The sequence below is a fragment of the Chiloscyllium plagiosum genome, unplaced genomic scaffold (assembly GCF_037043375.1).
Source record: "Chiloscyllium plagiosum isolate Xiang-an unplaced genomic scaffold, Cpla_swu_hap1 HiC_scaffold_11, whole genome shotgun sequence".
Taxonomy (NCBI): domain Eukaryota; kingdom Metazoa; phylum Chordata; class Chondrichthyes; order Orectolobiformes; family Hemiscylliidae; genus Chiloscyllium; species Chiloscyllium plagiosum.
Genome location: NW_028270149.1, coordinates 26,700,008 through 26,722,054, shown reverse-complemented (window position 1 = coordinate 26,722,054; position 22,047 = coordinate 26,700,008). Strand labels below are relative to the sequence as shown.

The window sequence follows — 22,047 nt, the reverse complement described above, 5'->3', positions numbered from 1 at the left end:
CATGGGTTATGTTATATGATTCATCCGTAACCTGGGTGATGCATTTGCCCCCCACTGTTGTAAATCCCCGCCTTGTTGGGCCAATAAATAGTCTGAGGAGAAAGTGACTCTGCAGATGCTGGAGATCAGAGCTGAAAATGTGTTGCTGAAAAAGCGCAGCAGGTCAGGCAGCATCCAGGGAACAGGAGAATCGACGTTTCGGGCATAAGCCCTTCTTCAGGAATGAGGAAAGTTTGTCCAGCAGGCTAAGATAAAAGGTAGGAAAGAGGAACTTGGGGGAGGGGCGTCGGAAATGTGATAGGTGGAAAGAGGTCAAGGTGAGAGTGATAGGTCAGACTGGGGTGGGGGCGGAGAGGTCAGGAAAAAGATTGCAGGTTAGGAAGGCGGTGCTGAATTCGATGGATTTGACGGAGACAAGATGGGGGGAGGGGAAATGAGGAAACTGGTGAAATCCGAGTTCATCCCTTGTGGTTGGAGGGTCTGGTTTGTTCTGCGTAGTGCCTCAACTCCGCCAATTCTCGATTAACTGTGCCTAGTGCCCTCATTGTACTGTTTCTCAGGATGGTTAACCCACAAATAAGATAATTTTGGTTTTTTGCTGTCATTGTTCCCGCCAGTCTTCTGAGGGACAGTGCCCTCAAGAACCCGTAGCCTAGAGTCACTGGGTCCTTCCAATCTGCACAAAGCTCCAGATTAATAGCTGGGTTACTATTTTGCAGCAGGTCGGTGCCTTCTCTGGACATGGGACAGTGAGGAGTCCCTACAGCGAACAGGACAGGAAGAGTCAGGCTAGCTGTAGTAAAGGCTGCACGTTGGATACTGCCTGAACTGCTGTGCTCTTCCAGCACCACTGATCCAGAATCTGGTTTCCAGCATCTGCAGTCATTGTTTTTACCTGGCTGTAGTAAAGGTCCCGTTGAGAAGGAACACAAACCTTCTTTTGGCCCGGTAGAATTTCACCGCCTGGCAGTTGCAACCTGTTTATATCTCCAGTTTCTCTCCTGACTGGAGTTTTCTCCTGATCAGATCAGATGGTCATCATAAAAAGGATACAACCAAAAGGCTGAGCGTACATGGATTCAGTTGCAATGCCCACAAATGAACTGCCTTCCTGCAGTAACATTTAAGCATCTTTCCTTGTCAGAGATTAGATTACCTAAGTGTGGAAACAGGCCCTTCAGCCCATCTAGTCCACACCGACCCTCCGAAGAGTAACCCACCCAGACCCATTCCCCCTAACTAATGCATCTAACTCTATGGACAATTTAGTATGACCAATTCACCTAACCTGCACATCTTTGGACTGTGGGAGGGAACCAGAGTACCCGGAGGAAACCCACGCAGACACTGGGAGAATGTGCAAACTCTACACGAACAGTTGCCCGAGGCTGGAATAGAACCCGGGTCCCTGGTACTGTGAGGCAGCAGTGCTAACCACTGAGCCACCGTGTCGCCCTGGTGCAGGTGAATATTCCACTGCTCGCCTGGTAATGCCTGCGGGCACATTGTTTTTGGGCACAAGAGGTATTTGTGGGACCCAAAGTGTAGGCACAGCCCCACCTCTACCCCCGTACTGAGAAGCAAAGTGGATAGCTCATGGGATCATAGCAAGTTGTACCATTTCTTTCCATGGGCAGCCAGGGGGCTGAGTCTTATCTGAATCTATCAGCTCTACGCACAGTTCCGATTACATCCTTTTAAACTTCCCACTCTGACCTACACGGGTGTGTGAAGTATCTATGATGTATAGGTTGAGGGGGTTCCACCCAAGACTGGCTACAAATAATGCTTCTACTGACTGGGTAAATGGGTTATACACAGTTCACTTACCATGCAAAAGTATAAGTCTTATAAAACAAATTGTCCTCTAGGCCTAATACTGTGACGGTGGCCATGATACCGTAGAATGAGAGTGCAGTCTTCAGGCCATCTGAAAGGCCCGTTGTTTACAGTTACACAGGTGGAGCCAGAGACTCTGTCCTTGAGCTTTGACTGCCATTGGTGTCTTCAGGAGCATTTGGAATGGTCCTTTCCATCTGTGTCTCAGTCTTTGGTCAGTACGAGTTCTTCTGTTTGTACTCTGGGGCGGCTCACTCTGGTCTTCTGAATCTTGATCCGTCGGTGGTCTGAAGGCATGCTTTCCCTATGCGAGGAGAGACTTTAGGGACTATATTAGCTGCTGGCAGTATCTATGCATTTCCTCTCCCATAATAGTTAAATCCACATGGGTGGGTGGGTTTGAGTTTGCATCCCAAGGGGTCCTCCTGGGTTGGCCATAAGTTATTTCTGCTGCCTATCGTCCAGTGGTAGAGTGTAGGGTAATGTGATGCAGGGCTAAAGGCAAGACCTTCAATCAGTTGAGGCAAGTTTCATTGACTTAGTTTAGTTATAGGAATCCCATTTGCCCTTTCCACTATTCCTGCTGCTTGAGGGTGGTAAGCCCAGTGGAATTGCTGTTGGGTATGCAGAGCCTCACAAAGTTTGATGTTCGTTTTTCCCTACAAAGTGGAGGGATTTTGTCTGAACTAACTACCAAGGCACTCCAAACTTCGGTATGATCTCTGTCAGGAGTAATGTTACCATCGTTGAGGCTTTATTGGTGGTCGGAAAGGCTTCGATCCATCTACTAAATATGTCAATAATAACAAGTCAATACTTATAACAATGTACTTATGGCAGTTCAGTGAAATCAAGCTGGATACATTCGAATGGACCACATGGGAAGGATGTTCTCCCTGTTACACACTGCACCCCTGACTGGCATTATTTTGCTGACATGTTAAACATGATTTGACATGCTTTTGGGCTGCCTTGGCCAATCGGGGATGTCATCAGGTACGCAATATGATATCAACTCATTCCCTTCTTGTCAAGGTTGGTATTAGTATGAAGACAGCGAATCAACATTGGTAACAAAATATCAGGTATACAAACTTGACCAGCTGGAGTGATCCAGAGGCTTTTTGATGCAGAGTGCGAACACTCATGCATCTTCAATATTTGTTTTTGAGTCAGCGGCGTTCTCCCTGCAAACACTGCACAGTGACAATGTCTGGTATGCCTGTTGTTTTCAAGGTAGGTGAATGATTTAGTGCCTGCCAGTTCCCAGAGGACACGAGAGAATTGCGACCCATTGCTGTGTCTTTGTCAGCTCTGGCATTGCCATTGCTGGTATCATTGCCTCTATCAGCGGCAGTTAACTAGGCCTAAGAAAGCACACATTTGCTTGGCGCTTGTAGGCAGAGGAGTCACTAGGATGGGTGTGATACATTTTGAGGTTAACTGTGTCAGTCAGAAGCACTGCGCAAGGCATAAGACATGGCGCTAGGTGCGCTGCACTTTGCTGGCTGGTATGACATACCCCCAAGAATGGAGGGTGTTCTGGAGACAGTTGTTATCTGTAAAGCTAGCAGTTTCTGAAGGACCAGTTAGGAGCAGGTCATCAACATAGTGGACAATGGTGGAGCCACCCAAAATCTGAAACTTCGAAAGCTACTTGTGCAATACCTGGCAGAATAAAGTAGGCAAATGGACAAATCCCTGAGGGAAGAGTTTCCAAAGTGTACTGCTGACCTTTGAAGGTAAAGACAAACAAATATTGGGAATCTGCTGCTAGAGGGAGAGTGAAGAAAGCATGCTGTAGGTCAACCAGGGTGAAAATGCAGGCGCTAGTGGGGATGCTGCTGAGAATCGTTGCAGGGTTTGGCACGACCAGGTGTAAAGGCTGGGTGATTCTATTGGTCTGCCTGAGATCCTGTACTAATTTCCATTCTGAGCATCCTGGCTTTGGGACAGGTCGAATGGGGGTGTTGCAGGGTGATTGGCAGGGAACTAGAATGCCTTGTTGGAGGAATGACTGTCAATATTGATATCTCTTCTATTGCTTCTGGTCTTAGGGGCTACTGGGATATTGAAGGCGGTTTTGCCCCGGTATAATTTCGATATCTATAGGCTCCACGGGGGTGTATCCTACTTCATGCTTAAAGGGTGACCAGAGATGGAGAAAGGGTTCTTTCAAGGGATCATGTCGGGGTTGATGGTGGCAAAGTATGCCTGCTATGGTGAAGGGGCTTGGAAGAAAGTTAAATTCCCCCTCAGTCAGCTGTTGGGGGTATGTCAGTGACACTCAAGTCTGATTGCTGCTGTAAACAGTGTGCTAAGAATCCCAGGCCTTTTTCTTTAATTCCATTCTTCACAAACAGTGTAATATGGGGAGCTCAGACTTTTTTCATTGGAGAAAAGGAGGAGAAGAGGGGACCTAATTGAGGTAAAAAAGGTAATGAGAGGCATTGATAGAGTCGATAGCCAGAGACTATTTCCCAGGGCAGAAATACGAGGGGTCATAGTTTTAAGCTGGTTGGAGGCAAGTATAGAGGGGATGTCAGAGGCAGGTTCTTTACACAGAGTTGTGAGAGCATGGAATGCGTTGCCAGCAGCAGTTGTGGAAGCAAGGTCATTGGGGACATTTTAAGAGACTCCTGGACATGCATGTGATCACAGAAATTTGAGGGTGCATACATGAGGATCAGTAGTCGGCACAACATCGTGGGCTGAAGGGCCTGTTCTGTGCTGTACTGTTCTATGTTCTAAATCAATCCTGGTTGATGCTATAGGTGGACGGGAGCTTCCACCAGGAGGGCTGATCTCTCCTTACCACAGATTCAATCAATAAGCACATCGACCTGGACCCAATATACCGGCCACTGCAGCGGACAGCGGGAACTGACAACCGGAAGCGGCAGATACAAATCACTATAAATGCCGGAGGAAACATCACAGAAGCGCTTCACAGGCGGCTCCCAAGCACTGAGGATGTCGCCTAGACAGGGGACGAAACATCTGCAACACAAATTCCCAGCTCGGTGAACAGAACCACAACAACGAGCACCCGAGCTACAAATCTTCTCACAAACTTTGAATTAAGCCATCTGTTACACAGTGAATGTTCTTAACCTTAACTGACTTCACAATGAATACTTTTCACCTTGTTGAACTGACCTTACATACTGAATGTTTCCAACAATGTTAAGTGGCTGAACATAATGAATGCCTTTCCACCTTGTTAACCCCTTACCCTTGACTCCAGCACATTGTTAACTGTAAGTTCTTATCTGATCTGAGTTGTGCGCAGCTGAACCTCTTGTTTCACAAAACTCAGACTTAACTCTTTTCCTGCCTGTGTATACCCTATACACATTCTCACTCCCAGCAACCAAATTTCATTTCTCACCTTCGTTATTTTAGCATCCTGACAGGTGCCTAAACCTTTCCTCATTTTGGGGGTCATCCAAGCAAAGGGGTCCCGACCCAACTTATCTAATATTTGTCCCTTTTTTTTAAAGGTCTGAACTTCCTACTTATTTCTATATACTAGTCTTGTGCCTTTTGTCTCCATACCCATTTCAGGGCCCTGATTTTCACATAGGAGATTTCCCCTCTTTACAACTGGTCTAAGGCACGGCGGTAGAGACAAGCACAGCAGTTATTTTTTATATTGCACTCTGTTCTGGGACCTCAACCCGAGTCCAGTGCTTGTAATCTTCACATCCACTTAAGGGTCCTGACCTGTGTGTGGGAGAGTTTCCACCCTTAACAACCAGTCTAAGACAGGGTGATAGAAACAGACACAGTGCAAAAAATAAAAAATTACTATGCTCCTGAGCCTCAAACCTCACCAGTAGAGGACTCTCCTTCCTTTTTCCAGGGGAACTGTAACCTCCTTTCCCAGTAACTTGTGATTCTAAAGGTGAACTCGTTGGCGTGCAAGTGCATAAGTTACCTCAGAGATTCCGTCACTACAGAGTCCAAGAGGACGAGGGGCCAACTGAGTGGTAGGTTAAGGAGAGAGATCAAGGTAAATCTTATCTTGTGGGCCCATCCGTCTCATGCAACAGGCACTCAGACAATCACTTATTTAGTCCACCTAGAAGCTCGGTATATGTTGGAATCCCATTGCTGCCATCAAATGTTCTTTTTATTGAGTTTCTTAACTTGATGCAATTGTAACCTGCCAACCTTTGTGAACAACCAAAATTTTATCAAGCACAGTACAGTATAAACTTTCTGGAGAAACCCTTTAACACACTTCGCAAGGCTTGTGTCGTCCCGTTCTCTCTCTTTTTTTCTTCCCCCCGCCCCCCATCAGTCGATGCAAAAAGCTCAGAGACACAGTAATTTTACCTCCTTCATCTTTATTCTGGGCCCTTGAGGGAGAGAGAACCATCGCCCATGTGCACAGAAATGATTTTGCTGTCTTCTCTGGAATAGCAGTTTCTCAATGAACTATCTTATCATTTTACAGGGAGGAGCATCCAGATAAGGCAACATCCATATTAATTGGGTGATCGTTACCATTAGCAAATGTCAGTAGCAGAGACCAAGCCCTTTTACTGTTATACAATGAATGTTTTTAACCTTGTTAACTAGATTCATACAATGGGTACTTTTACCCTTGTTAGCTTACCTTGCATACTGAAAGCTTCCAGTATGGCTCTACATAATGAATAGTATTCACCTTGTTAACCCAGTACCCTTGCCTCCAGCACCCCATTGTTAACTGCAGGTGCTTATCTGATCTGAGTCCTGCTTAGCTGAGCCTCTTGTTTCACAAAACTCAAACTTAACTCTCTTTCCCTGCCTGCTTATACACATTCTCGCTTGTGGAGCTGTGTCAATATCTCCCTGAGCAAAGAGAACAGTCCTTCCTTTATACAAAATCTTTACATCACAGCCAGTAATGCCCACAAGACAACCCCTGTGCCCCCCAACAGTCCCATGCTACTCAAGGCGCAATGCAGTAATCTGATCATCTTCAGAAACAATGTAATGTGAATCATCCCTTAATGGCCGAGTCTGTTGTGAATTATTTCAACTGCAATGTTCTTCTTTGTTTCTGAATAAGGGGTGATAATGTAATTATTTTTTCTGAATAACTAGAAAGTGGCCATGCAAATGGCTCTGAATAGCAAGGAATGGGAATGTAAATTCCTGACATTCTACCTGTAAGACTGAGACATACCACCCTAGCCTCGGGACATGATTTCCTGCAGGTCAGCGGAGCACATTAGCCCTTTAATATCTGTGTCAGTCTCTCCAAAACTAAGCTGCACTAATTATAGATGGTAAAGAAAGGGAATGGGGATTTCAGTTTATCTCTGTGTGTAACACCTAAATTGATCAAGATAGTTTTGTCTATGGATGACTAAGCTGGTTGTGTGCTAGGTATGTGCAACATGTGAGAGTGACGACTGTACTAATAGGCAATGATCTGAATGGTAGATATTGGGGCTGTACATCAAAGAAGGGGCTGAGTTAATGGATGAGTAAATCTGCAGCTATGCCACATGGGTGGACAACATTTTGGAAGTTTGATTGTGATGGTGAGTGAGAACATTTTCAAGGGGCAGACTCGAAGGAATTGAGTTCAAAGGAGAATAATGGAATGTGACCATAAAGGTTGTAGAGTGGAGAAGCTATTGTAAGTGAAGTTGATTATATGATCATGAATATGGGCAGAAGTGTTTTTGTGCAGAATAAGATGGACATTTTGAGAGTAAAAAGCTACAATGATAATAGGAGTTACTTCAAATTGTTCATGACAAAGGCAACTGAATAAATGTCTCTTAGGAACTCCGTTGTACATTGGGAACATGATAAATTTGATTATTTTTAAAAGACAAAGAGGATTAAGGGTGGCGGGGGGGAGGAATGTTTTTCTGTCTTCCAGGCAGGATGTGACAATCTAATCATACTCTGTAAATGCTGCAGTTTGAGAAATAACCTAATCACGCACAGTTTTAATGAATAATCTAATCACATCTTGTTTCTGGAAATAATCTAATCACTTTACATTATTTTTGGGTGGCATGTGACTATGGAGAATGGCAGGGGTTGTGTCTTGTTTGCTTGACTGACTGTGATGTAAAACCCTGTTTAAAGCATGGACGGTTTCCTTGTTTGGAGAGCCCCACTCGACACACTCCGCAAGCATCGCGAAGAGTGTTAAGTGAACCTCTAAAATCTGGTATTTGCTGAAATAAATTGGGACTGTTTACAGAAGTTGGCGTATTGCAGTTGCATAAAGTGTGTAAGAATCTTAAGGGAACCAAACATGCCTTACCCTCGGCCTGGCAGATCACCTGTCGTATCCTGTCGCTGTTTTCTTTTTAGAAAGTTTGGTTCTGCCACAGCAAGGTGCAGAAACAATTTGCCTACTCATGTTTCTTTTAGCCTAACTATTGATCTGCAGCATTGTGTTGGATCGTTGCTGATCTTCCTCTGTGCCACTTTATGTTGCATTACCTCCATAACCCTTGATGTAATCAATTTTCAGTAATCTATTAATTTCTATCTTGAACATTATCAATGATTTGAACTTCCACAGCCATCTCTGGTAGGCAATTTCAAAGATTCATCACCTTTGAATGAAGAATTTCTTCCTTCTCCAGGTTGAAAATAACTGTCCCTAGTCTAGACTCACTAGCAAGCGGAAGCATTCTGTCTGTCATGCTGTCATTCTTCAAAACTAGAGAATACAGACTCAGTTTTCTCAATCTCTCCTTAAGAGACCGTCATCCATCCCAGGGATTACTTTATTGCTGGAACAGCACAGCAGGTCAGGCAGCATCCAGGGAACAGGAGATTCGACGTTTCGGGCACATGCCCTTCTTCAGGAAGGGCATGTGCCCGAAACGTCGAATCTCCTGTTCCCTGGATGCTGCCTGACCTGCTGTGCTGTTCCAGCAATAAAGTTTCAACTTTGATCTCCAGCGTCTGCAGACCTCACTTTCTCATCCCAGGGATTAGTCTGGTGAACCTCCTTTGTACTGTATCCATGGTCTGTATATTCTTCCTTAGACCAAAACTCTGCACAGCACTAGATGTGCAGCCTTAACAAGTTCTATAACATTTAAGATATGTTCTGCACTCAAATCCCCCTTGTTTTGAAGGCCAACATAAAATTTACCTTCCTAATAGTTTGCAGCATCTGCATGCAAGTTCTTTAAATGCTTGTTCACAAGAGCAGGTTGCTTTGAAAGCTAGTAAGACTGCTGTATTCCCTTTTTACTATGTTGCTTGTATTTTCTTTAAGTGCTAGGGTCTTGCTTTCTTGCTCCACAAATGCTTTGGGCAGTTTAATGTACACTCAATACCTATCTGAAAAGTACTAATGAAAGATTGCTCCATTCTTTGTAGCCCTCTACTTATTCTGTAAATTTCAAGAGAATCCTGGACTAAGACTCTCCAGTCGCTTCAGATTTGCAAAGTGTTTCCCATTTAGAAAATAACCTGCACCTTATTATCCCTACCAAAGTACACAGCCTTACATTTTCCTACATTGTATCCCATCTGCCATTTTTTAATTTTTTTTTAGATTACATTACAGTGTGGAAACAGGCCCTTCGGCCCAACAAGTCCACACAGACCCGCCGAAGCGTAACCCACCCATACCCCTACATTTACCCCTTACCTAACACTATGGGCAATTTAGCATGGCCAATTCACCTGACCTGCACATCTTTGGACTGTGGGAGGAAACCGGAGCACCCGGAGGAAACCCACGCAGACACGGGGAGAACGTGCAAACTCCACACAGTCAGTCGCCTGAGGCGGGAATTGAACCCGGGTCTCTGGAGCTGTGAGGCAGCAGTGCTAACCACTGTGCCATCGTGCCACCCACTCGTCTAGCCTGTCCAAGTTTTTCTGCAGCCTCACCACTTCGTCAACACTATCTGCTCCTCCATCTATCTTCGTGTCATCTGCAAACCTTGCAACGAACCCTCAGTTACTTCATCCATTTTGTTACTATATAACTCAATAGTTGCAGTTTGAACAGTGCTCCTGAGGAACAATCACCGTTGCCGTCCTGAAAATGGCCCCTTTTATTCGAACTCTGTCTTCTGCTAGACAGCCCATCCTCTATCCATGCCACACTTGCCTCTGACAATATGGGCTCTTATCTTAGTTAACAGCCTCCTTCTATAGCACTTTGTCAAAGGCCATTTAGAAATCTAAATCTATCATACTCACTAGCTGTCCTTTATCTATCACCTCAAAGAATTTCAAGAACCTGCCCTTCAACCCACCAAGCCTATAGCAATTCTAATCCTTCTTCAGACCTTATTGCTCATGTGCAGTTTCTATTAATCTGTTCACCTCCCATTCATGTGTATCAAGATACACCTTCCACATTGCTAACATGCATGTATGGAATGAGCTGCCAGAGGAAGTGTGGAGGATGGTATAGTAACTGAGGAAAAATCAGTTTTGTTTTTACAGTATATAAGAATTATTGGAAACAGTCTTATTACACTTATAAGAAATAGATTAAACTTTTTACCCTCAACCTACTTTTTCTTCTATACTGTTATCTTATTTTACTGCATATAAGCAAATATATAGACAATCTTGTATCATGTTCAGAATTCGTGAATCTAAATCTTACCCTTCATAACTCACGTGTGGATATACGATTGAAATTCAAAGCAACACGCTTCCATCTACTTTAGCACTTAAATTGCCAAATAATATTGTGCCATAAGTCTCCATTGCAAGGTATAGAATGATGGAGGTTTTTCCAGTATTTTACTAATCTTTGATCTTTTGGATTCTGGGTAATCCAAGATGGAGGTTGGGGAAAAAATTTAGATGTTGGAGGTGATTTCCTTAAATTCAAGGAGCAACAATTACTGTTTTATATGCTCTTGCGTTGTTTTGGAACTTTGGAGGAAAAAAAGAGTCAAAACAGCAGCACTTTTAAAAGGGAAAAGAACAGACAAAGAAAGCACATGGTGAGGTCAGTGCGAGAGAGAGAAAGAAACCCACATTGCTAACTGATATGGTTAGCAATTACTGTCTCTGCTGTTGAATTCTTGTATCGCTGGACATCGTAGTGCATCTGGGAAAATTTTTTAAAAAGTGAAATTCATAACTGATCTTGGAGGAATCGGTGTGGGAGAGGTCACAGCACAGAATCAGAAGTGGATTATAAGCATGGCATTAAAATAAGCCTGCAGCAGTGAGTAGAGTGGGTTCTTTCTTGATTTATATGTTGTATTGAGTTATCTCTCTTGATTAAACATAAAATATAAGCCATAAGTATTAATTTAACCTGGAGCAGTGTTTTGTCGAAGAATAAGACAGTGCTATTTTAGATTAGATTAGATTACTTACAGTGTGGCAACAGGCCCTTCGGCCCAACAAGTCCACACCGCCCCGCCGAAGCGCAACCCACCCATACCCCTACATTTACCCCTTAACTAACACTACGGGCAATTTAGCATGGCCAATTCACCTGACCTGCACATCTTTGGACTGTGGGAGGAAACCGGAGCACCCGGAGGAAACCCACGCAGACACGGGGAGAACGTGCAAACTCCACACAGTCAGTCGCCTGAGGCGGGAATTGAACCCAGGTCTCTGGCGCTGTGAGGTCTGTAGATTGAAAGAAGCAAAAATGGCCTTTAGAGTGATCTGCTCTTGTTGGATGTGGGAGTTCAGAGAGAGTTTACAGGTTACTGCCGTTGGTTGCGAATCCTATCAGATCGAATGGATTGGTTGTAGAGGCAGAGGAATTTATAAAGGTAAGGGGATGTGATGGATGGCAGTTATAGGAAGGGGGTAAAATCTCAGATACAGTCACATAGATGGGTTAAGTCCAGGAAAGGTAAAGGGAGGTAGCAGGTAGTGCAGGAATCTTATGTGGCTATCCCCATTTCAAAAATGGTGGGACCCAAGGAGATAGTGAGGAAAGATTTCAATCTGAGACTGGTACAGTTGACAACAAGGTTGAGCCAAACAGAGAACAAAGTAGGACTGATAAATTAAATGCATTTATTTCAATGCAAGAGGCCTAACATGGAAGGCAGATGAACTCAAGGCATGGTTAAGAACATGGGACTGGGATATCATAGCAATTACAGAAACATGGCTCAGGGATAGGCAGGACTGGCAGCTTAATGTTCCAGGCTACAAATTCTCCAGGAATGATAGAAAGGGAGGCAAGAGAGGAGGAGGAGTGGCGTTTTTGATAAGGGATAGCATTACAGCTGTACTGAAGGAGTATATTCCCGGAAATATATCCAGGGAAGTTGGGTGGAACTGAGAAATAAGAAACTGATGATCGCCTTATTAGGACTGTATTATAGACCCCGTAATAGTCAGAGGGAAATTGAGAAACAAATTTAGAAGGAGATCTCGGTTATCTGTAAGAATAATATGGTGGTAATGGTAGGGGATTTTAACTTTCCAAACATGGACTGGGACTGCCTTCTGTTAAGGGTTTCGATGGAGAGGAATTTTTTTTGTCTGTACAACAAAAGTTTCTGATTCAGTACGTGGATGTACCTACAAGAGAGGGTACAAAACTTGACCTACTCTTGGGAAATAAGGCAGGGTAGGTGACTGAGGTGTCAGTGGGAGACCATTTTGGGGCCAGCGACCATAATTCTATTAGTTTTAAAATAGTGATGGAAAAGGATAGACCAGATCTAAAAGTTAAAGTTCTAAACTGGAGGAAGGCCAATTTTGATGGTATGAGGCGAGAATTTTCAAAAGCTGATTGGGCTCAGATGTTCACAGGTAAAGGGGTGGCAGGAAAATGGAAGCCCTCAGAAATGAGATAACGAGAGTCCAGAGGAAGTATATTCCTGTTAGGGTGAAAGAAAAGGCTGGTAGGTATCGGCAATGCTGGATGACTAAAGAAATTGAGGGTTTGGTTAAGAAAAGAAGGAAGCTATATGTAAGATATAGACAGGATAGATCATGTGAATCCTTAGCAGAGTATAAAGGCAGTAAGAATATACTTGAGAGAAATCAGGAAGGCAAAAAGGGGATGTGAGACAGCTTTCTCAAATAGTTAAGCAGAATCCCAAGGGATTTTACAAATACATTAAGGACAAAAGGGTAACTAGGGAGACAATAGGGCCCCTCCAAAATCAGCAAGGCGGCCTTTGTGTGGAATCGCAGGAGATAAGGGAGATACTAAACAAGTATTTTGCATCAGTATTTGGTGTGGAAAAGGACATGGAAGATGTAGAATATAGCGAAATAGATGGTGACATGGTGAAAAACATTCATATTCCAGGGGAGGAAGTCTTGAAACTCATAGAAGTGGATAAATCCCCAGGACCTGATCTGGTGTACCCTAGAACTCTGTGGGAAGCTAGGGAAGTGATTGCTGGGCCTCTTGCTGAGATATTTGTATCATCGGTAGTCACAGGTGAGGTGCCGGAGGACTCTGGGTTATCTAACGTGCCACTGTTAAAGGTGGTACGGAAAAGCCACGGAATTATAAACCAGTGGGCCTGACGTCTGTGGTGGGCAGGTTGTTGGAGGGAATCCTGAGGGACAGGATGCATATGTATTTGGGAAGGCAAGGGCTGATTAGGGATAGTCAGCATGGCTTTGTGTGTGGGGAAACTATGTCTCTCAAACTTGATTGTTTTTTTGAAGAAGTAACATGGAGGATTGATGAGGGCAGAGCGGTAGATGTGATGTATATGGACTTCAGTAAGGCAATTGACAAGGTTCCCCATCGGAGACCGATAGCCAGGTTAGATCTCATGGAATACAGGGAGAACTCGCCATTTGGATACAGAACTGGCTCAAAGGTAGAAGACAGAGGGTGGTGGTGGTGGAGGGTTGTTTTCCAAACTGGAGGCCTGTGACCAGTGGAGTGCCACAAGGATTGGTACTGGGTCCACTACTTTTCGTAATTTATATAAATGATTTGGATGCGAGCAAAAGAGGTATAGTTTAGTAAGTTTTGCAAATGACATCAGAATTGGAGGTGAAGGGGACAGTGACGAAGGTTACCTCAGATTACAATGGGATCTTGATCAGATGGGCCAATGGACTGAGAAATGGCAGATGGAGTATAATTTAGATAAATGGGAGATGCTTCATTTTGGGAAAGCAATTCTTAGCAGGACTTATGCATTTCATGGTAAGGTCCTAGGGAGTGTCGCTGAACAAATAGACCTTGGAGTGCAGGTTCATAGCTCCTTGAAAGTGGAGTCGCAGATAGATAGGATAGTGAAGGTGGTGGTTTGGTATGCTTTCCTTAATTGGTCAGAGTATTGAGTACAGGAGTTGGGAGGTCATGTTGCGGCTGTACAGGACATTGGTTAGACCACTTTTGGACTATTGAGTGCGATTTTGGTCTCCTTCCTATTGGAAAGATGTGAAACTTGAAAGGGTTCAGAAAAGATTTGCAAGGATGTTGCCAGGTTCAGAGGATTTGAGCTATATGGAGAGATTGAATATGCTGGGGCGGGAATGTCGGAGGCGGAGGGGTGACCTTATAGTGATTTATAAAATCATAAGGGACATGAATAGCATAAATAGACAAGGTCTTTTTTCTGGGTTGGGGGAGTCCAGAACTAGAGGGCATAGGTTTAGGGTGAGAGGTGAAAGATATAAAAGAGACCTAAGGGGCAAATTTTTCACGCAGAGGGTGGTCCATGTCTGGAATGAGCTGCAAGAGGAAGTGGTGGAGGCTAGTATGATTGCAGAATTGAAAAGGCATCTGGATGGGTATATGAATAGGAAGGGTTTGGAGGGATATGGACCGGGTGCTGGCAGATGGAACTAGATTGGGTTGGGATATCTGGTTGGCATGGGCAAGTTGGACCGAAGGGTCTGTTTCAGTGAAGCATCATCTGATACTAAAGAAGTGCATGCCCTTTTTTATGTCTCTTTTTGGAGAGCTCAGGAGAGGAGCAATTGGGATAGTGGAACCGAGGGCACAAGCAGTTTTCACCTTTCCACTTGTATGAAATTTGGGCTTTATTTCTGATCAGTTTAATGGTCTATGTTGCTAATTGCATAAGAATTGAATAAATGTTTCTGTACTGTTTTTAAGCAACAAGCCATTCTAACATAATACATCAGGTGTGTATACTTGAGGCCATCACTGTACATCTAGAAAACAGACTTTGCTAATAACTCCATGCAAGCTTTCAAGTTAGCTTTCAGGCCGGAATGCACATGCTCCATGCAAATTGTATTCCCTCTTTTTTTTTTAGGGAATGTTTTTAATCAATCAACTTACTCATATCTGTTGCATAAGTGACAGTTTTATCAACAAATTGTTTGTACACCAGGCATTTTAAGGCAAGTGAAATACAATTGTTGTTAACATGGTGTACAGATTAAATCATTGAGTTAGTTACTATTACTGACTTTATAATCTCCCCCAAGCAATTCTTTTAAAATTAAATTTTGAGTTAGCGAACTTTATTTATCAAGTACCTTCTCAAAGGTTGCTTTAGTTTTAGCAAATTTATGCATTTTTAGCAAGTCTTCTGACTGAATGTTAATTGCTTTTTGGTTTTTTTTCCCCCCAGGTAAAGGGAACATAACTGTAATTTCCACTTCATCACATATGGAGGATAAAGAGGTTTGTTCCAGTTTTGCTCTGCCAAAGAAATGCACGTAAAAACTTTATTGGGCAAATCTCCCAGCTTCTAGTTGAGTATTGGATTTAAGTTGTCGTTTCATCACTTTCAGATTACTTACCTAGCAAACTTTAGGTACATTCAATTAATCCAAAACTTCATCCCATACTTCTGAATCAAAATGAATGTCAATATAAAATGGTACTTAATTTTATTCCACAGAGTTTTTGTTTTATTTGTGTAGGAATGAATTGAATAATTTTTCTTTTTTCCGCACCGTCTGCAATGTTCCGGGTCATCTGTTGGCATCATGCTGATAATTTTAGTACTGTCTCTGTGTGCTTTTTACATAGTGTAGTTACTTTATGGATATTCTCTTTGCAGACAGGTCCTGTGAATTTAATGATTTTGTTTGTTTAGAACTTGTGGTGCCATTTTATTTCAATTAATTAATTTTCTTTTCTCTTGCTCTTTTGCATTCTATTAGCTTCTCCACATCTGTGGTAATAAGACTAAAGTTTTAAGGCACATTTAAGTTCTTGCCCATTTAGTTGACCCATCTACCTTGTATCTTAAATAGGAAAAGTATAAATTGTGGAAGACAAGATCAATTATTCTTCCCTTAGACTTGCTGCTTAGGACAGAATAAAGGGTTTCCCTGTTTTGTAGAATTGTATTCCTTTGTGGCAAAGATTAAGATACATCCTGGAAAGTTAGACAAACATATGTAATATTTTGAATGTTTTGCAAAAGACTTTCCACCCTATCTGCTCGAAGCAAAACACTCTGCAAGGCTGGGTTTTCAAAATAAAAATCTGGCATGTTAGTAAGCAAAATTGAATAAGCTGTCTCTGTATACATTTTAGCAAAAAGGAGCTCTATCTGAGTCATAAGGGTTAAGGTATAAAAGTCGAAATGGTTCCAAGCTTGAAACAGTGATCCCACCCCTCCCACCACTGCTACTCTCATCTTGGGCAGTTGGGGGCAAAGTATTATTTTGGGAGAGTTATTCCTGTTTTTAAAAATACATATCAAGTTATACCATTGCTATACAATCTGAGTTTGTTGGAATTTTTGGTAGCAATGTTATTCACAATTGATAGAATTCCAATGCAGTGAGCGTTTACAATTTCTATCTGTGCTTTGTTTTCATTTGGGAGTCAAAAATTAACTGTGTGGATATTTTGGTGAATAGTCATATTGCTTAATTAATAATAGAGATATCAAAGGACACTCATCCATTCACTTCCTTTTCTAAACAGTAACTATGAGAGACTTCATGGTTGGTTTGTGTGCACTCTTGATTTTTGCATTAGGTAGGGTTAGGTGTCAGGAGAATTGTGTGGGGCCAACAGTAATAATTTCATTTGCAAGAAAATTTTAAATTGATGATTATTGAATGAGCTTGAAAAATCTTAATTCATAAGTACATTTTTTGTATATCAGTATTTCTGCAATTTTTCAGCAAGACTCAATGCTTGAGAAAATTTATTAATAGCAACTGCTGGCTTAGATAGCCTTAGAGAAAGATATGGGGAATCATAATCTCTGAGAAAAGATGGATGCCATAATGTGATCTAGAGGATTTAAGTAACTAAACATTTCCTATGAATATAGCATTGGCCTCTGTTTTGTTTGTTTCTACCATTTATAATACAAAGCTTTGAAAAGCGTCTTGATTGAATTCTAAAAAAAATTCTTCAGTTTCTTCCCAGAACTTTGGAATCTGTGTCCCATGAGAGCCCTAACACATTGTATTAAACAATCCTCACCAGCTCTAATGGACTTTCCTACTCTGTCACGATTGCGAACTTCTCCTGTTTGTGATTCAGTTAGAAATAAATATTTTTGGATTTTTTTTCTTTAATGGGCAGATTAGAAGATTTCTGATGTGTTGTTAGTGTGATAAATTCCGTGAAACTTTCTCATCCTTTATAGGTTATCTAGAATTGATGCCTTTTACTTTACATTCTCCACGTGGAGTCTTGTTTTAGCAGAGCAATGCTTTAGCTATCATTAATCCATATTCACTTCTGAGAAGCAGGCTTGTTTTTTTTTTAAAATACTGAATATTACAATGTTTTTCAAATTTAATTCAATTTAATTTTTTAAAAACCTGCATTTGTTCTTATTAATTACTTTGCAATTAAGCATTTGAAAGCCTAAATTTAGATTTTTTTTTTGTTTAAAGGCCTCCAGTCAAAAATCGAAGTCTTCGGGAACATCCCGTTCAAGAAGGTTAGTATTTTTGGAGTATAGTGCATAAAGCAGTGTGGTGCTGTTAATGTTGGGCACCAGGATTAACTTTTTGCATTCCAGTAAACCCACAAGCTCAAATCCCTAAAGTGCTGTACTACTGTGAAGTGATGCTTTAATCATCGAATAGTTTTATCACCAGGCTGTTGCTACACGTCTCTTTAGTCTTCGGCTAACACAAGCATTTTGAGGGGTCTGTTGCAGAGTGTGGTTCTGCATGAACTGTAAAATAGAAAATATTTTGTCATATTTGCTATTTCTAATTGCATTACCTTTAGCCAAATGCTAAAGCCAGAGTACAAATTGTTTTTTTTTTGACAATCTTGGTTACTGAATCGTAATAGTTATTTATACAAATGTATATATGTAAGGGATATTTGGTTGTATTGTATACGAAAGCAATTTCCTACGAGTCAACGTGGATAATGTTGCCTCCATAGCCATACTTGTTTCAAGTCAATGATGTTTATTGGACAAGGAATTAAAACCCGAGGTGTTCATTGACAGGTGAAATGTTGGAGGCATTTGTTTTCACCACATGCTGTCTGTGTAACAATAATGCATTGGCACCCTTTGCAGGTCAAGAATCTTTTAGCTACATCCCTAGTTTCTTATAGTGCTGGCTGTGGACATATTAGATCTGTCCAAAACTCTGCCAGCGTGAGTTATTGTAATTTTCATGATGTTCAACTCTGAACTGAATATAAGATGAATTGGTCAATATATGACAGGGTTTGTAATTGATATGTGCACCAAAGGTCAAGCTCTTTGCTGTAGTTTAAATCAGAAATGATCAGGTACTTCAATATTTTTGAAGAGTTTTTGGTGATAAGTCACTTTGTCAGATGCATTCATTGAGTCATACAGCCTAGAAACAGACCCTTTGGTCCAACTAGTCCATGCCAACCATGTTCACAAACCAAACTAGTCCCACTTGCCTGCGTTTGGTCCGTATCCCTCCAAACCTTTCCTATTCATGTACTTATCCAAATGCTGTTTAAATGTTGTAACTATACCTACATTCATCAATTTCTGTGTCAGTTCATTCCACATATGAATACCTTTTTTTTTAGAAAAACAAGTTGTCCCTCATGTCATTTTTGAATCTTCCTCCTCTCACCTTTAAAAATACGCCCATGAGTTTTGAGTTCCCCATCCTAGGGAAAAGACCATTGCTATTCGCCTTATCTATGCACTTCATGGTTTGATAAGGTCACCCCTCAAGCTCCTATGCTCTAGTGAAAAATGTCCCAGCCCAATGTTCCAGGATACTCTTGGGAAATAAGGCAGGGCAGGTGACTGAGGTGTCAGTGGGGTAGCACTTTGGGGCCAGTGACCATAATTTTATTAGTTGTAAAATAGTGATGGAAAAGGAGAGACCGGATTCAAGACTTAAAGTTCTAAATTGGAGCAAGGCTTAATTTTGATGGTATTAGGCAAGAGCTTTCAAAAGTTGATTGGGGGCAGATGTTCTTATGGCAAGTCTTCAGAAATGAGATAACCAGATAGTATATTCCTGTTAGGGTGAAAGAATTGGCTAGTAGGTGTAGAAAATGCTGGATGACTAGAGAAATTGAGATCTTGGTTAAAAAAAAGAAGGAAGCATATGTCAGGTATAGACAGGAGAGATAGTGAATCCTTAGAAGAATATAAAGGCAGGACGGTAAAGAATAGGGCCCATCAAAGATCAGGGCAGCTTTTCTGTGAAGCCAGGAGATAGAGATGCTAAACGAGTATTTTGCATCAGTGTTTACTGCGAAGGACATGAAAGATACAGAATGTGGGGAAATAGATGGCGACATCTTGAAAAATGTCCATAATACAAAGGTGGTGGTGCTGGATGTCTTGAAATGCATAAAAGTGGATAAATCCCCAGGACCTGATCAGGTGTACCCCAGAACTCTGTGGGAAGCTAAGGAAGTGATTGCTAGGCGCCTTGCTGAGATATTTGTATCTTCGATAGTCACAGGTGAAGTGCTGGAAGACTGGAGGTTGGCTAACGTGGTGCCACTGTTTTTAAAAAAAGTGGTAAGGACAAGCCAGGGAACTGTAGACCTGTGAGCCTGACATTGGTGTGGGCAAGTTGTTGGAGGAAATCCTGAGGGACTGGATGTACATGTATTTGGAAAGGCAAAGACTGATTAGGAATAGTCAGCATGGCTTTGTGCATGGGAAATTATGTCTCACAAACTTGATTGAGTTTTTTCGAAGTAGTAACAAAGAGGATTGATGAGACAGAGCGGTAGATGTGATCCATGTGGACTTTAATAAGGTGTTTGACAAGGTTCTGCATGATACACTGGTTAGCAAGATTAGATCTCATGGAATACTGGCTATTTGGATACAGAACTGGCTCGAAGGCAGAAGACAGAATGGTGGTGGAGGATTGCTTTTTCAGACTGGAGGCTTGAGAGTAGTGGTGTGCCACAAGAACTGGTGCTGGGGTCACTGCTTTTCATCATTTATGTAAATGATTTGGATGTGAACGTAGGTAGTATTGTTAGTAAGTTTACAGATTACTCCAGAATTAGTGGACAGTGAAGAAGGTTACACCCGAGTACAGTAGGATCTTGATCAGATGGGCCAATGGGCTGAGGAGTGGCAGATGGAGTTTAATTCAGATAAGTGTGAGGTACTGCATTTTATAAAAGCAACTCGGGGCATGACTTAGACATTTTAATAGTAAGGTCCTGGGGAGTGTTGCTGAACAAAGAGACCTTGGAGTGCAGGTTCATTGTTCCTTGAAAGAAGAGTCACAGGTAGGTAGGATAGTGAAGAAGGCATTTGGTATGCTTTCCTTTATTGGTCAGAGTATTGAGTACAGTAGTTGGAACGTCATGCTCAGGCTGTACAGGACATTAGTTAGGCCACTTCTGGAATATTGCATGCAAATCTGATCTTCCTATCGGAAAGATGTTGTGAAACTTGAAAGGGTTCAGAAAAGATTTACAAGGATGTTGCCAGGGTTGGAGGATTTGAGCTATCGGGAGAGGCTGAACAGGATGGGTCTGTTTTCACTGGAGCAAAGGAGGCTGAGGGATGACCTGAAAGAGGTTTATAAAGTCATGAGGGGCATGGATAGGATAAATAAACAAAGTCTCTTCCCTGGGGTGGGGATAGTCCAGAACTAGAGGGCATAGGTTTAGGGTGAAGGGGGAAGGATATAAAAGACCTAAGGGGCAATTTATTTTCACACCGAGGTTGGTGTGTGTATGGAATGAGCTGCTAGAGGAAGTGGTGAAGTCTCGTACAATTACAACATTTTAAAAGGCATCTGGATGGCTATATGAATAAGAAGGGTTTCAAGGGATATGGACCAAGTGCTGGTGTATGAGACTAGATTAATTTCAGATATCTGGTTGATATGGATGAGTTGGACCAAAGGGTCTGTTTCTGTGCTGTACCTCTCTATGACTCTAACTCAATCTTTCTAATGTAAACTTTGCATTCCTAGCAAAATCCTGGTAAGCCTTTCCTGAACCTTTTCCAATTTACTAATGTCCTTTCTATAGCAGCGCAACCAAAACTGTACAAAGTACTGCAAAAATGGCCTCACCAACATCTTGTACAACCACAACATGACATCCCAACTCCTATACTCAAAGGTCTGAGCAATGAAGGCAAGCATGTTAATCGCCGCATAACTGTCTGTATACCTTTGATGCAAATTTCAAAGCATTAGGTACCCATTTTATCTAGTGCCTTATCATTAACTGTATAAGTCCTACCCTTATGACAATCCTGATGAAGAGCTAATGCTCAAAATATCAACTCTCCTGCTCCTCAGATGTTGCCTGACCTCTTGTGCTTTTCCAGTGCCACACTTTTTGACTTGGCTAAGTCCTGGCCTTGTTTTACCAAACTGATTCAACTATATGTTGATGAGTAGCTTGGTTGCATAGCACTTGTATGCCCCTGCCACTTAGTCACGGAGATAGTGGAAGACTCCTTGACCCAGGAAACTACTTTTACTCATTATTTCAATAATTCTGGCAATTGATCAGAATTTCTCTCTCCCTTTTCCTCACATTTTTTTACACTAGTCATTTCCATATCACTTTTAATTCTGAGGGCATTGATTCTTTCTTTGAATTTTGGTATCTTTTGATACCTGGTAGCATTGGCCACTCACCATATGAGCCAAGTGGTGAAGACTGATTGAGAGAACTATATTGACCAGTAAGGTAGAATTCTCACCTTTGCCTACTGAGTTCGTTGATTATGGATATGGTGGTGATGGGATAATTGGAATAATTCCTTGAATACGGAGAGAAAATCTTATGTCTGAGTGGATGTTAGGGATAAGATTTAGTTTAGTTTTGATTGTTCCTCTGGCTTTCCGTCTACCAGCACTTGCTATTTGGATTCATGTATGAACATTGCCACTTCCAGA

The 22,047-nt window shown here is 42.0% G+C and overlaps 1 protein-coding gene across 4 annotated transcripts in view; it reads left to right on the top strand.

The window, feature by feature from the left end:
* Positions 1-22,047, top strand: part of atrx (ATRX chromatin remodeler) — a 238,029-nt gene that overhangs the window by 46,419 nt on the left and 169,563 nt on the right. For 3 of the 4 annotated variants that reach the window (XM_043704988.2, XM_043704986.2, XM_087991918.1), the window contains 2 exons: positions 15,348-15,400; positions 17,590-17,636. In XM_043704988.2, the coding sequence (XP_043560923.2) occupies positions 15,386-15,400; positions 17,590-17,636 (62 nt within the window). In that variant the 5' untranslated portion in view covers positions 15,348-15,385. Of the gene's footprint in view, positions 1-15,347; positions 15,471-17,589; positions 17,637-22,047 lie in introns of those variants that run through there. The other variant, XM_087991919.1, reaches the window with a different exon arrangement.